General features: G+C 43.6%; 3 protein-coding genes across 7 annotated transcripts in view; all 3 read left to right on the top strand.

Annotated features, from left to right (window-relative positions):
* The first annotated feature begins 518 nt into the window (after positions 1-518).
* Positions 519-4,879, top strand: ift52 (intraflagellar transport 52 homolog (Chlamydomonas)). 2 transcript variants are annotated; one of them, XM_019879574.1, is made up of 13 exons: positions 519-1,398; positions 1,481-1,568; positions 1,725-1,854; positions 1,956-2,031; positions 2,120-2,191; positions 2,296-2,422; positions 2,505-2,588; positions 2,725-2,793; positions 2,875-3,029; positions 3,113-3,200; positions 4,363-4,471; positions 4,557-4,702; positions 4,775-4,879. In XM_019879574.1, the coding sequence occupies exons 1-13, from the start codon at positions 1,280-1,282 to the stop codon at positions 4,817-4,819; spliced, it is 1,308 nt and encodes a 435-aa protein (XP_019735133.1). In that variant the 5' UTR covers positions 519-1,279; the 3' UTR covers positions 4,820-4,879. The 2 variants fall into 2 exon arrangements, with proteins under 2 accessions (XP_019735133.1, XP_019735134.1); XM_019879575.1 differs by lacking the exon at positions 1,481-1,568 and having other exon boundaries at positions 531-836.
* Positions 4,880-5,966: 1,087 nt separating this feature from the next.
* Positions 5,967-12,465, top strand: mybl2b (v-myb avian myeloblastosis viral oncogene homolog-like 2b). The gene is made up of 15 exons (XM_019879590.1): positions 5,967-6,226; positions 7,133-7,229; positions 7,328-7,399; positions 7,500-7,592; positions 7,665-7,885; positions 7,972-8,101; positions 8,201-8,275; positions 8,411-8,614; positions 9,526-9,792; positions 9,872-10,014; positions 10,089-10,188; positions 10,843-10,953; positions 11,581-11,688; positions 11,785-11,913; positions 12,026-12,465. Exons 1-15 carry the CDS (start codon positions 6,207-6,209, stop codon positions 12,152-12,154), a joined length of 1,899 nt encoding a protein of 632 aa, XP_019735149.1. The 5' UTR covers positions 5,967-6,206; the 3' UTR covers positions 12,155-12,465.
* Positions 12,466-13,393: 928 nt separating this feature from the next.
* The window catches only part of rpn2 (ribophorin II), a 7,193-nt gene continuing 6,448 nt past the window's right edge, over positions 13,394-14,138 (top strand). For 2 of the 4 annotated variants that reach the window (XM_019879531.1, XM_019879530.1), the window contains exons 1-2: positions 13,478-13,550; positions 13,779-13,969. In XM_019879531.1, coding sequence (XP_019735090.1) covers positions 13,535-13,550; positions 13,779-13,969 — 207 coding nt within the window. In that variant the 5' untranslated portion in view covers positions 13,478-13,534. Of the gene's footprint in view, positions 13,551-13,778; positions 13,970-14,138 lie in introns of all 4 variants that reach the window. The other 2 variants (XM_019879532.1, XM_019879533.1) reach the window with 2 other exon arrangements.

Here is a 14,138-nt window from a genome sequence, read left to right on the forward strand (position 1 = left end):
GAGAAAAAACATCCATATTTGAATACTAATTAGATTTTTGTGTTTACAATAATGTTTGCAAGTAACAGGTTGCACATCCATGCGAATATTTTTCGCTCATGAGTACATGCTCGTTTGGTCAAGAACAATACATATCAACAAAATCATACAAAAGGCTGATTAAAATCTTATTTTATAAAGTGCCATGAAGAGTGTGGGGAAATGGCGTGCTTTCTGTAATCAGTAGAGAGGAATCACATTTATATGGGCGACGTTTGATTTTTTTTTTATAGGGACATGTCCCCAAGCACATAAGTTTGACATTTTGTGCATTACTCATTTATTATTTGATGAGTTTCCGGGTACTGAAAATGTCCTCCAATTCTATGTATTTTATTCAAAATGTTATATTAACTGTATGGAATGACCGTTATGTATTCATCTGTTAATTACGTAGTTTAAAGAGTACACACTAGTAAATATACCTACGAAACGAGGCTGAAATGTATTTTACATACTTCAAACATTCGTTTGTGCAGCGTTCATGTTTTTACTTAACAGCGTACCACTGTTCTACGGAAGCCCAGAGACGACCAGGGGGTAAACAATCTGGGTTGGCAATTTGGGAAGATTACATCCACAAGTCTATGGAGAGGCGGTTTTTAGTTATTCTTTCGCTGTCTGAAGATGTGGCGTATTATACGCTCTTAGACCGATTGTGATTTTGGCTCGTTTTTTTGTATTGAGTTCGTGCGTTTTATGTTGTATTTTGGCTGAAAAGTGTCGATGGTATCTGGCAACAACCGACATGAGACGACGACGAAGAAGAAGTGGTTGCTAAGCTAATAGCGTACATGGTAACCGGTTTCCCCAACAGTTGACTAGAAACAATCAACTCTTTTGGATATCTACATTTATCAATTAAACACGCGTTGGCGTGAACGAAACTGTATCGTCGCCGTGTTAATAATGATGTCGGTATAATTGCGCAGACACATCGGTGAGGAGCATCGAGAGCTAACGTATGCTAACTTATTAGCTTCTAAACTAATAATGTTTGACATTTCCGCTTAACAAATCGATTTTTTCAAACTGAAGCTTTTGCCTGCTTTTTTTCCTCGCGGAATGTTTACGAAAACAATCCAAACAAAGAAAAAGTTTAACCTTCTCTGGCGGATTAACGTGCTAACTTGATACATCCTATATAGCAATACTGTACAGGTTTTGCTGATCGATATTTACTCGTCGATAAATAGATTCTCCCGAAGCGAATGCATAGTGGCTGAATCTTGTATTTATCATGGAGAAGGAACAGCACAATACTGTTGTCTTCAACGCCTCAAAAAGAGAGTTGTTTACCACCAGCAATGGATACAAATCCATACAGAAGCACATTAGGACTCAGTGGAAAATCCAAAGGTTGGTGTGACAGGCTTTTTGTCTTCTGTATAAAACTATTGGCTGGAAATAAACTCTTTTCTCTGATAAATGACTCTTGCAGTATGAAGGAAGAGTTGTCATCCGACAAAGTGAAGGGTGTGAAGTTGTGGATAACGACAGGACCGAGAGAGAAGTTTACAGCATCAGAGGTTAGATTATCAAAAGAAAATTGGTCATTGATAACAGAGTAAACAATGTTCTGTTGTGTGGGGAGGGATAGTAGAAAATATTTAAAATAGTCATATACCTGTTGCTTGATATGCATAGACAGGATGTCATACTGCTGTTGTCTTGTTGCCTTTAAGCTGGAAGTACTGAAACACTACCTGGATGATGGAGGCAATATCCTGGTCATGCTTGGGGAAGGAGGAGAAAAGAAATTTGACACAAACATCAACTTTCTCCTGGAAGAGTTTGGAATTATGGTTAATAATGGTGCATATAAATACAATTTTATTTGTCACTGTTGCAATTGTCGCTTGTCAGTTGATGTTATTGCTACTGAGGTGTGGTTTTGTCGACTTGCCATACGACAGATGCTGTTTTCCGAACCAGGTACTACAAGTACTATCATCCGAAGGAAGCACTTGTGTCTGACGGTGTGCTGAACAGGTGTGCTGTGTTTGAATACGCAAATGAATTATTGTCAATATCAGCTTTATTTATTTCAACTCACAACATCGGCATCATTCTTGTTTAGGGAGATCAGCCGGGCTGCTGGCAAAACAATGCCAGGAATGACTGAAGATGACAATGTTGGAAATAACACACAGTAAATGATTTATTTTCCGATAGAATTCTTTTCAGTCGAATGCTCCATTTTACCTTAAAAAGAAATGGATCAAATCAAACCGAGCCTTTCTGTATTCACCCAAGGGCTCTGTCATTTGTGTACCCGTACGGTGCCACACTGAATGTGATGAAGCCGGCTGTGGCTGTTCTTTCAACTGGCTCCATCTGCTTCCCCCTCCACCGGCCTGTCATGGCCTTCTATCAAGGAAAGGTCAGCACTCTAAATCGTCATTGTGTACCCAGTACCGAAAATACTGACAGAGTGCCGTTGATGTGATGTTTCATGTCTTCAGGGGACGGGCAGATTGGTCGTAGTTGGTTCCTGCCACATGTTCAGTGATCAGTTCATAGACAAGGAGGAGAACAGTAAAATCCTGGTGAGTATGGCTGTGTGCGTATCCTATGCTATCCTCAAAGAGCAGCCTCCACTTTTGGCAGCACTCAACCTCCTCACCCACATCTCCGGGAGAAAGATTACAAGCGGTGTTATGCCGTGTTACTGTGTCACTCCAGGGTGTCGTTCTCCAGTGGCTCATGACGGATAATATTCAGCTGAATCAGATTGATGCGGAAGACCCAGAGGTGAGTCTGTGCAATTCAGCGGGAAAAGACCGTGACATGACAAGAAGTGCGTTGAAAACTGTTGCTTTGTCTCCAATCTAGATCACAGATTACACCATGTTGCCACACATTGGCTGTTTGTCAGAACAGCTCACGCAGTACTTCCAAGAGGGCGACGAAAACCCCAGGGACTTCACCTCTCTTCTGGATGTTTCGTTTTTCAGTCTGTCGACAGATACTTTACCCCAAGTGCTCAGGTAAAATCGGAATGTGTTTGGGAGCATTGCGGCGCTGCAGACTTCCTTCGGTCTTTGCCTGATGGGTGCCCTGTTTTCCACAGTGTTTATAAGCATCTTAACGTCAAAGATGAGCCACTTCAGCTGATCGCACCACAATTTGAGACCCCCCTGCCTCAGTTGCAACCTGCCGTAAGTACCTGCGCTGCATCTTTCAAAAACTGCCGTGGATCAATGACACTGAAGTTGTATTTCGTGACTTAAAGGGGAAGTCAACCCCCCAAAATTTTCTTTACAGTAATATTTTCTGTGCGCCTCCGCTTGTCTAACCACTGCATCCTGATTCAAGTTGCGTTTGTGGAATATGAGTTAAGCAGCAAAATCCACCGGTTTTTAGCCATCTCAGGGTGAGGCCATTTTGCCACTTTCTGTCAACTGAAAATGAGATCGCAGTTGCTCAGGGCTCAAGTTCTGACCAATTATGACTGACTTTTCTGAAGCTGAGCCATGATTGATTGTTAGCCGAGCCCCGAGGAACTGCGATGTCATTTTCAGTCGACTGCAATGGGCAAAATAATCAGAATGTCGTGTTCAGTCGAGCAGGGCTGCAAAGAATATATTATTGTCAAGAACATTTTGGGGTTCACTTCCCTTTTAATAATTCAATATATACTTGAATTAAATCCCACATCTGAACAGTTTTTAACCATTATGACAATTATTACCTCCTCATATATGCCCTGTTAGTTAGGATCCCTCATTTTCAGCCTCTATCAGTTAAGGTGTGGTAGCTGTGGATTGATTCTTCGATCCACAGCTATGCAAGCCTCACTTTTTCCACTTTCTTGATCTCGGACTTGTTCATTCATCAAACACAATGCACAATAGCTGTGCAATTTTAGGTCTCTGTTAAGTGTGTGTGCTGATGCTAAAATTATTTGGTGCAGTGACCCGTGTTTACAGACGAGTGCGCACATACTGGTACTTTACAGCCACTAAGGAGGCACCGCACCGTAACTAATTAGCACATTGGTAGCATCAACAATTGTCTAACAACAACGCGTTTGTGTCTGCATGTCAAACGCACGGATGTGAAATGAGTCAATTTGCTGGTTAAACGTGACCACCCCAAGGTGATTAAAAAGGACGACGGCTTCTTTGTTTGTATAGCGCTTTCACAACAAAGAAATATCAAGGCTACACTGGCACTGATCATGCTCCAGTCTAACCACAAGCCACTTTTCGTTCCTTCAAATTAATTTGATGGAATTGGCTGCAGATGCGATAGTTATGTAGTATAACACGTTGACCGAGGCAGCAGATTTAAAAGAAAATATTTTTATCCACCCTCCAGGTCTTTCCTCCAATCTTGAGCGATTTGTCCCCACCAACGCTGGACCTGTTTGATTTAGATGAAGCGTTTTCTTCTGAGAAAGTGCGCCTAGCGCAGCTCACCAATAAATGCAAGTTTGGTCTTTCAACTAAAAAGGATGGACAGCTGATGCTTAAAGGGATAATGCTGACATTCTTACCTGGCTCTGCTTACAGGCACGGATGACGACCTTGAGTTTTACATCAGGAAATGTGGTGAAATTCTGGGCGTGACTCCCAAGTTGGACAAAGATCAGAGGGATGCGAAGCACATATTGGAGCACATTTTCTTCCAAGTTGCAGAGTTCAAGAAACTCAATCAAGTGCGAGCACTTAGAAAAGGACACTAACTGTACATTTAAGTACTCAACTAATTATAAGTTGTTGTCTTTCAGGAACATGATGTCAACACTGAGGGACCACGGTTCACCCCTTCTTGACTGCATCAAAATTACTTTTAATGTTTCAGAATTTTTTTAATAAACATGATCAATTACTCTGCTAGTGTTCACATATTTTTTGTTGACCTCAAGAAGCACCTTCCACCCATCCATCCACCCATTTTCCTCACAAGGATCGCAGGCATGCTGAAGCCCAGACCAGCTCTCTCCGGGCGGTAAGCTGGGTGCATCCTGAACTGGTTGCCAGCCAATCACCGCGCAAACATATATGAACAACTATCCGCACTCACAATTACATCTAGGGACAATTTATAGAGTGTTCCATTAACCTGCCATGCATGTTTTTGTAATGTGGGAGGAAACCAGAGTACCCAGAGAAAACCCACGCATGCACCAGGAGAACAAACTCCACACAAGAAGGCCAGAGCCAGATTCCAACCTTGCACCTCTGCACTGTGAGGCTGTCGTGCTAAACAGTCGTCCATCATGCCGCCCTACAAGAAGCACTTTTTTTTAACCATATTTTATGTCCATTAAAATGCAAACAATATTGTCAATATCAAAGTACAGTAATTGGTAATTTCCATAAGTCCTTTTGTGTAGAACTTTTGGATCATATTTATCTGTTGCCTCAGGTGTGCGGACTCTTTCAATGCTCTATAAATACAATGGAGTTGAGTTGTTGCTGTCCAACCCAAAAGTTATCAGTCTTCAGCAAAAATCAAGGGATTATTAAGATTAAGATATCCTTTATTTGTCCCACACTGGGGAAATTTACAGTCTACAGCAGCAAGATTGTGGGTAGAAAGAAGAAAGTTCCAATATTTTTGGAGAAAAATAGCTCCGGCATTAACGCATGTTAGTGATGCAAAATCCACAGGTTGACAGCTGCATGCTACTACTGTAGCGTTATTATAAAATGGGAATAGTAAACTTCTAACACTTAACTACCGGAAGTAGTTTTTTTAACTGGTGCACTGTTTGGTCTCACGTCCCCTAGTATGCCAACTTTGTATAAAAGTACATCTATTCGACGGCTATCAAGTATCTCGAGTAAATGCTCAATGGGCTTTTCATCGTGGTGGTCGGACAACCCTTGGTCGGACTAGTTGGACGACGTTGCGTCGGCGCGCATATGTACTGCGCATGACGTCACCATCCGTTCAACGTCTCCGGAAGGGCGCGAGATAGAAATCCAGTAGCGCGGAGATCCAAGACAGGCGGGCGGGTGCGCGCGCGCGGGGGACCTGTTAGCTGTCTCGGTGCTACAGATTTGCGCAAACCAGCACCAAGCCTGGAAACAAAATCAACATCTGGTCACTTCATAAAAGCAGTGCATCCCAAAACTTTTTTTTTTTTGCACATGACGTGCAAGGGCAGCGGGACAAGCCGTCGGATCGACAACAACTGAAGAAAAAGGGGGGAAATGTCCTGGTGGCCGCGCGGGTAAGAAGCCGATCGTTGTTATTGAAATGAACTGTCTAAAGTCGACACTATTTCTTTGACTCCGACAAATTGTACGCGTTGACGTTCCAAATAAGACATCGGATTGACTCCTGCAATCCGTTCGGTTCTGTTGGAGCATATTTGACGTCAGTCACTGCAGTGTATGCCGCCTTTCCTTTCCCGGCCGGACCTTTACGAACCAACAGGCTCCAGCGTTGCACATTTCCTGCTTTTCTTTCGGGGATTCTTCTGTAGGTTGACGGAACCAAATAACCCGAATTCTAGCCTCCACGCCGACTCCTTAACGAGCAGTCATAATTTAACCGGTGACAAGAAATGTATCTAAATTTAACCGAGCTAGCGAAATCAAACTAGTTATGTTTTTTTTTCCATTCGCACGACTTTTCCACCCTTTATTGCCATTGCCCCCTCTGATTCTGTTCCTTGTTTGATGGTGTTTGAGCCATTTCTTTGATGTTTTCAGAAGAAGTTGGCCAGATCAAGCCACCGGATTCTCCTTAGGACTCTGGCCTTTCTCACTTTTTAATTATGTTTTTCGACATAATAGAGCAACCTGGTGTTATTTCCCCAACGATTAAACATGAGGTGGTGCAACACTTGCTTAAGAAACCTGGCATTATTTGTATTATGCAAGCATGCTCTGTGGATTGACTGAGATCCTACCTTGCACACAGAACTGCTTAAGATTCTGAAGATGTGATTTCTGCTCTCTCCTGCTGTCTTTTGGTGTTCTACAAGGTTTCTTTTTTTGTGTGTTTCAAAATTATGTTCTGTTCAATTGTCTTGTGTTCAATTTGTATTTATATGCAGCACTTTGTTTCATGACAGTGTTCTTAAGGTGCTGTTTAATGAATAAATTAATTATTATTATTATTTTTTTTTTAGTGAGGAGGGGGAGGAGAGCCAGCATCCTGACACTGATTCGGATGTTGCAGAACAGAGAGATGGTGGCAAAGTGAAAGTAAAGTGGACACAAGAGGAGGTGATGTGACACGACGTTGATATTCTTTGAATACATTCGCATCATGTTGCAGAATTTAGGAGTCTTTAGTAAGACGAAATATTCTTCATCACCTACAGGATGACAAGCTAAAGGCACTGGTTCAAAAACTTGGACAGAATGACTGGAAGAATGTCGCCACCCATATACCAGTGAGTTGTTTTTAATATTCTTTCAACCCGGGAGAATATTTAACCAATGTGTGCGAGGTTCTGTTGATATCTGAATGACTTGTGTTCTTTTCATGTTTAGAATCGCACCGAAAACCAATGTCAACACCGCTGGCTTAAAGTTTTGGATCCCGACCTAATTAAAGGCCCTTGGACAAAAGAAGAAGATGACAAGGTAGTTTGTTATTTGGTACCTCGTTTGACGGAAGACACTTGCAGGTCACATTCCATGCTTTGTGTTCCTCAGGTCATAGAGCTTGTCAATCTCTACGGTAACAAACAATGGAGTGTCGTCGCCAAGCATCTGAAGGGCAGGGTTGGGAAGCAGTGTCGAGAGCGTTGGCACAACCATCTCAACCCCAGCGTGAAGAAATCTTCATGGACAGCTGAGGAGGACCTCGTCATCTATAAGGCTCACTGCGTCCTTGGAAATCGCTGGGCTGAGATTGCAAAGCTCTTGCCAGGAAGGTAACTTTGCCGTGCTGGGCCGTTTTGAAATTGCTGCCGTTTTTCATAGGCGCGTTGACATCCTCTGCGGGAATGTTATCAAACAGGACCGATAACGCCGTCAAGAATCACTGGAACTCAACAATTAAGCGCAAAGTCGAAATGGGCTTCTACTCAAGGCAGGATTTTAAACCAAGCGAGCTTGAAGAGCTGCTCGCCCATGTGAAAGATATGCAGGTGAGGTATTTTCTTAAGTCATCACGTGCTTGCTGGAATGAATACGTTATTACACATTTATATGCAGGATATACATTACTGTACCCTCCCTATGTTAAGATTTTGATGATGCAGATGCCCACTTGCTCTCAAGATCATGCTGACCCGGATTCAGAGCAGGAAACGCACACCCCAGTAAGCACTCGCGCATTTTGTTGAGCGTTTCACGGCTGTCGCATGAGTCCATTCTGAGTTACGGCTGTCATTCCACAAAGTCAGTCTCCAGTGTACTGTCAGTGCGCTAAATGTCTTTACCTTCACACCTTGCAGGAAATGTCAGACTTAACCACCGTCAATGGTGACGATGAGGCGGGTCCTTCCCGGGTTGTGCCCTCTCCGAAGGACGCGGCAAGTCTTGTGTCAGAGGGGGACAACGCAGGAGAGATGAATTGCACCAACTGGGTTGTGGACAACTCTGGATTTCTCTCCCCTGCGGGGCCTGTCCTGAGGGAGGTCCTGGACATGGTGGATGGGGTAGGAAAACTGAACATCCAAGCAGAGCGCCCGCATTTGAGCACCGTGTTGAAAGTACAGGGCTTCAAATTCCCCCCGTGATGAAGTTTGACTTTTGTTATTTACACAGGATTTCATAAAATCAAATTGATGATATATAGGACTAGTCCTTTGACATCGCACTTGCTTCACATTTATTCCAATCTTTGAATTTAGATGAGTCATTTTGAAATCAGAAATAATACATAGCAGGTAAGAGTAATAAATAAATAAATAAATACAAAACTGATTTCCACAAAGAATCACCCAAGAGAATTAGGCCAGCCTGTGGAGCAAGGTGTGGAACGTACATTTATTTTCACCAATTACATTATGATGCCGGTCAGCACGGTGATCGACTGGTTGGCACGTCGGCCACACAGTGCAGAGGTGTGGGGTTCGATTCCGGCCTTCCTGTGTGGAGTTTGTATGTTCTCCCTGTGCACTGCGTGGGTTTTCTCCGGGTAACCCGCTTTTCTCCCACGTTCCAAAAACATGCACCATAGTTTGATTGAATGCTCTAAATTGTCCCTAGGTGTGAGTGTTAGCGCGGGTGGTCCTGCGATTGGCTGGCAACCGGTTTAGGGTGTCCCCGCCTACTGCCCGAAGACCGACTGGGATCGGCTCCAGCATGCCCGTGACCCTCGTGAGGATAAGCAGATTAGAAAATGGATGGAAGTTGTGATGCCATCATCGGGCCACTCGCCTACTCATCCGGCGAACCGGAAAGTTCCCTTAACTGATGTACAACACGAATGCGACGCTCCACAGAACAGTTCAGCCCTTTGCCTGTTGTGGTCGCATCGTTTAAACTTAGCACCAACTTCGGGCTTTTGCACAGTGTGATACAGTTTATCAATTTTTGGGCGCAAAATGCTTTTTTTGTTTGATAGGACCTCGATGGCTGGTGTAACCTTGCAGCATTCGACTTACCTGAAGAGAGCCACAGCCCAGAACGCCACCAGTTCCGTCTTGAAGGCAGCGCCCTGCAGGAGTTAAGCAAAGGCAGCAGAGGCGAACTCATACCCATCTCTCCCGGAGGGATCACGCCTCCATCCATATTGAGTCATCGAAGTCGGAGACGCTTGTCTCCTGATGCGAACAGCTTAATGACGCCAAAGAGCACACCAGTCAAGATTTTGCCCTTTTCACCCTCTCAAGTGAGTCATCTTACTCTGGCTACGTTGATTCTGTCGTCCGTGAAAGTCAATGCGTCTTCATTTCTAAATGTTGCCTCAGTTCCTTAACATGTGGACGAAGCAGGACACTCATGACCTGGAGAACCCATCGCTCACATCCACACCGGTGTGCAGCCAGAAAGCCATCGTTACCACACCTCTGCAGAGGGACAAGACCCCGATCAATCGAAAGGAAAACTCTGCGTGAGTCCTCACTTCTGGTGACCTACTGTCTGCTATTTCTTTGTGTCAAGTATTCACACTTTGTCTTTGTGTAGGTTTGTTACACCCAACCACAAGTCCGAGCTTTGCACGATGCCACGTACTCCAACGCCATTCAAAAATGCCCTGGAGAAATACGGCCCTCTGCAACCTCTGGTGAGGTTATGTCTCTGGGTGACCGCAATTTCAACTGAAAGCTGTTACAAGATCCATATGGGGACATTTTGGGACATGTGCTGCCATCTAAGCAGTCTTTTTCATGGATGCCCCATGTTTATTTCAGCAAAGCAAAGCCAAACCACATTCTGTACGTGTTACAACAGCATGGCTTCATAGCAAAAAAAGTGCGAGCACTAGAATGGCCTGCCAGCAGTCCAGACCTGTCTCCCATTGAAAGCGTGTGGCACACAAAACGTGACAACAGAGACCCTGGACTGTGGCATGACTGAAGTTGTACATCAAGCAAGAATGGGAAAGAATTCCACCTACCAAGATTCACTAATTAGTGTCCTCAGTTTCCAAACTCTTATTTAGCGTTACAACAAGGACAGTTGATGTAACACACTGGTAAACACGTTCCTGTCGTGGCTTTTTCTGAAACGTGTTTCAGGCTTCAAATTCAAACTGAGTTAATCTTTGTAGTTAGGTCTGGGCGTCTGTGAGTATGTCACTGTGTTGCTATTGCATTCAGCCGAGTGGTTCATTTAATTTGGGATATGACCTATGAGTACAAGCAGTTTACAAATGGCCAATTTCCAGCCTGGCCAACATATCACGTACTGTAGAAAGTTTTCTCTTCTGTTGTCTCAGCCTCAGACTCCGAACCTTGAGGACGACATTAATGAAGTGATCCTGAGAGATGTGGGTATTGACTTGGCGGTTCAACTTCCAGCTGTTCCTGAGCAAAGACGCAAAGCAGTGGTAACTGTTTAATTCTCTCATATACGGACCTTTGTTGGATTTTATGTTATTTTGTTAGAGTGCCAAATGCACTTTTCCTAATGACCTGGGGCTTGCCACTATTGTTGCGTTCCAATTCGTGTTGACGAAAGTCCGGGTGCTGTCGTAAGCTTTTCGCGAAATTGTATTTTTGCTTACCCGCAGAGGCCTAACGTTTTTGTGCTAACACTGAATGCTTCGAGTCAAGACGGTAACAACTCTAAACGGTTCCAAATAGCATTCAGTATTAGTACAAAACGTTCAGGGTTCGGAAAAGAAATGTCAGCAAAAGCTACTCGAAAAACCGGAGGCAATTTCACTGGCGTCGGGTGTGTGCTGACTCGGATTTGACATGAATTTGAATGTGATTGCTTTCTGACCTTAGCCACATCCCAATGATAAGGTGCTCTTTATTTTTACTTCCTCACGCAAAGATTTTTTGAAAAACAGTGAATATGTGCAGGTCATGGCTCAGATTGTTGCTTTAAATCGATTGTCTTGGCCTTATTTTCTGCAAGGCTTTAGACCGGGCTTCTTTCTCAGACATCTTTAACCCAGGCAGAAAACTGAATTGATCATTTGGACTTGTTGATTGGATGTTGTTCCCAGCATCGCCCTCCGATGAAGAAAGTCCGGAAGTCATTGGCACTTGATGACTGCCAAGTGATGCCCAAGTCCAAACGCAAATCTAAGACTGAAGCCAAACATTGCATCAAGGTGACTACTGCAAAGAACAAAAAAAAAAACATGCTATTATCATGCATTTCATTTTGCTTTATGCATAATTCATTCATGGTTTTTGTTTGCTTGCAGGAAGAATCGTTGTCGGTTGCCGAGAGCGCCTCTTGTTGTCGTAAAACCCATGAAAATATTTTGGATCAGGGATTCCTTTTGGGGCCAAGTGACAGTGCTATCTTTCCCAGTGCGGTGCCCCCAATTCCGGCAAGTTTCACCTTCAGATAACTGATGTTTTGTTGTCATTGTTTTTTTTCCTCCCCTTGAAAAAGTATCTGATGTTGCCTAATGCGTTTGCCATCCTTTTCTTTCTCGCTAGATGTCCAAAGAATGGGAGGCGGTTGCATGTGGGCAAACAAAAGATCAGCTCATTATGACGGAGAAAGCAAGGCGCTTCCTGCGCTCCATAACATCGCGGACGACAAACAGAGCTCTGGTCTTGTCCTGAGACTATTTGCACCTTTGTACCAAGTTGTTACACAAACACAACAGAATGTTCTGTTGTTTGCGTTTGAAGAAAAGTACTGTATGCGCCTTGTAAATGTGACAACATGTTGGAACAACTTACGAGTCGTCTGCATGTTTACATGATAGCTTAAATCGAAAACTTCTGCAGGAACACATTGAGATGTAAATGCTTTTAGATTTTGTCGAATTCTAAAGGCCATTTTAAGGCTTGAAATCAATATAATTGCATTTCATTATAATTGCAGTCAAACAACTTTGTAAATAAATAGTTGAGCATTCAACTAGGAAAATTATGCCTGATTCTTTCGCAATCAATGAAAATGATTTTACAATGCAAATGTTTGTCATTTTTTTTCTTCACTGGTACACATAGGTTTCATTCATTCATTTTACAAACCGCTTTATCCTCACTAGGGGTACTGGAGCCTATCCCAGCTGTCTTCGGGCAGTAGGCGGGGGACACCCTGAGTCGGCTGCCAGCCAGTTGCAGGGCACACAGAGACGAACAATCATCCACGCCCACACTCACACAAAGGGACAATTCAGAGTGCTCAATCAGCCTGCCATGCATGTTTTTGGAATCTGGGAGGAAACCGGAGTACCCGGAGAAAACCCACGCAGGCCCGGGGAGAAAATGCAAACTCCACACAGGAAGGCTGGAGCTGGCATTGAACCCGGTACCTCTGTGCTGTGAAGTCAACGTGCTAACCACTGGATACCGGGCCGCCCCACATAGGTTTCAGTTCTCCCAAAACATGAGCTTTAGATTTCTTGTGTGAAAAGAGGAATGTTGAGGAGCATTGTTGATGAAAATCTCTGCTTGTCCACCAATGACCGAATCCACCTCGAACATATGATCATGCAAAGTTGAATTCAAGAAAGACCTTTTGAGTTATACATCAGTTTAATTTTAATCGCAAACATTTTAATTGTGTCCTTTACACTTTTTGTGACATGACATGCCACCAAGAAAATAACCAAATCCACAATATTCCTTTCTACGGAAGAGGATTAGGTAATTAAGTCTTGAACGAGAAATAAATATTTTTGAGCAGGTTTTCGTGACTTCATTCTCGTCTTGTCTCGCCTCTAAGAAACAAATAATTGTGTCAAATATAGATGATTGGTTGGAGACAATCTGTGTCCTTTCATGACTTCCGGAACACTTATGAATGTTAAAATGTGACTATTATTGTGAAACGCAAATCGGAAGTCACATCGATCTTGCCGGGTCGAGCCGCGCACCGGAAGTAATCGTCCCTTCTGGTGACGCTGCATTAGACTCCCTTGGCATGGAACTGTTCAGTGAGTGAATGAATCGTTGCTTTGTCATACCTTGAAGTCGTTTTCAATCGATTTAATGGCCATCCAATTAGGTATGCGATGAGGTGCTGCACGACGCCGATTAAATGGGAAAGTAGCTCACAGGCGTCTGGATCAGAGTGCCGCTTCCTTACTGTCGTTAGCTCGCTTTTGCTGTGTAGTGAACGTCTGCAATGGAAGCGCGACCAAATGAAAAGCATCGTTGTGTTTATGAATTCACATCGAAACGTACATGATCAACTTTTGGTGGAGAGTCAACTTTTATTTGCGTGTGTTCACAGGGCTTTTCGGGTTGGTGCTCCTCAGCCTGGCACTCGCTGGAGCTCAGACGCTCACACCGGGTCACTATCTTTCCCTGTCCGATATTGCTCGACTTCAAAATCTCCTCAGCGAGCCGTTCACAGACCTGGAGTCGGCCTACTACTCCGTTGTCGGCCTCAACAAACTCGGAGCCACTGTTCCTGATCACGAGGCACGTAAAGCCTTTATAATCCTCATCTTTTATTTTTGGCCACGTCTTGCCTGACATTATATTGACATTACTGATATATATATATATATATATATATATATATAGAGAGAGAGAGAGAGAGAGAGAGAGAGAGAGAGAGAGAGAGAGAGAGAGAGAGAGAGAGAGAGAG

Source organism: Hippocampus comes, unplaced genomic scaffold (genome assembly GCF_001891065.2).
Source record: "Hippocampus comes isolate QL1 unplaced genomic scaffold, H_comes_QL1_v1.1 scaffold44, whole genome shotgun sequence".
Classification (NCBI taxonomy): domain Eukaryota; kingdom Metazoa; phylum Chordata; class Actinopteri; order Syngnathiformes; family Syngnathidae; genus Hippocampus; species Hippocampus comes.

Excerpts from the sequence above, each read along its gene's own strand:
- mybl2b (XM_019879590.1), top strand. The coding sequence starts at position 6,207 with ATGTCCTGGTGGCCGCGCGG. Across the intron at positions 8,276-8,410 it reads AGCAGGAAACGCACACCCCA|GAAATGTCAGACTTAACCAC; the intron begins GTAAGCACTCGC and ends CACACCTTGCAG. Across the intron at positions 10,954-11,580 it reads AGCAAAGACGCAAAGCAGTG|CATCGCCCTCCGATGAAGAA; the intron begins GTAACTGTTTAA and ends TGTTGTTCCCAG.
- ift52 (XM_019879574.1), top strand. The coding sequence starts at position 1,280 with ATGGAGAAGGAACAGCACAATACTGTTGTCTTCAACGCCTCAAAAAGA. Across the intron at positions 1,399-1,480 it reads ACTCAGTGGAAAATCCAAAG|TATGAAGGAAGAGTTGTCAT; the intron begins GTTGGTGTGACA and ends TGACTCTTGCAG. Across the intron at positions 3,030-3,112 it reads ACTTTACCCCAAGTGCTCAG|TGTTTATAAGCATCTTAACG; the intron begins GTAAAATCGGAA and ends TGTTTTCCACAG.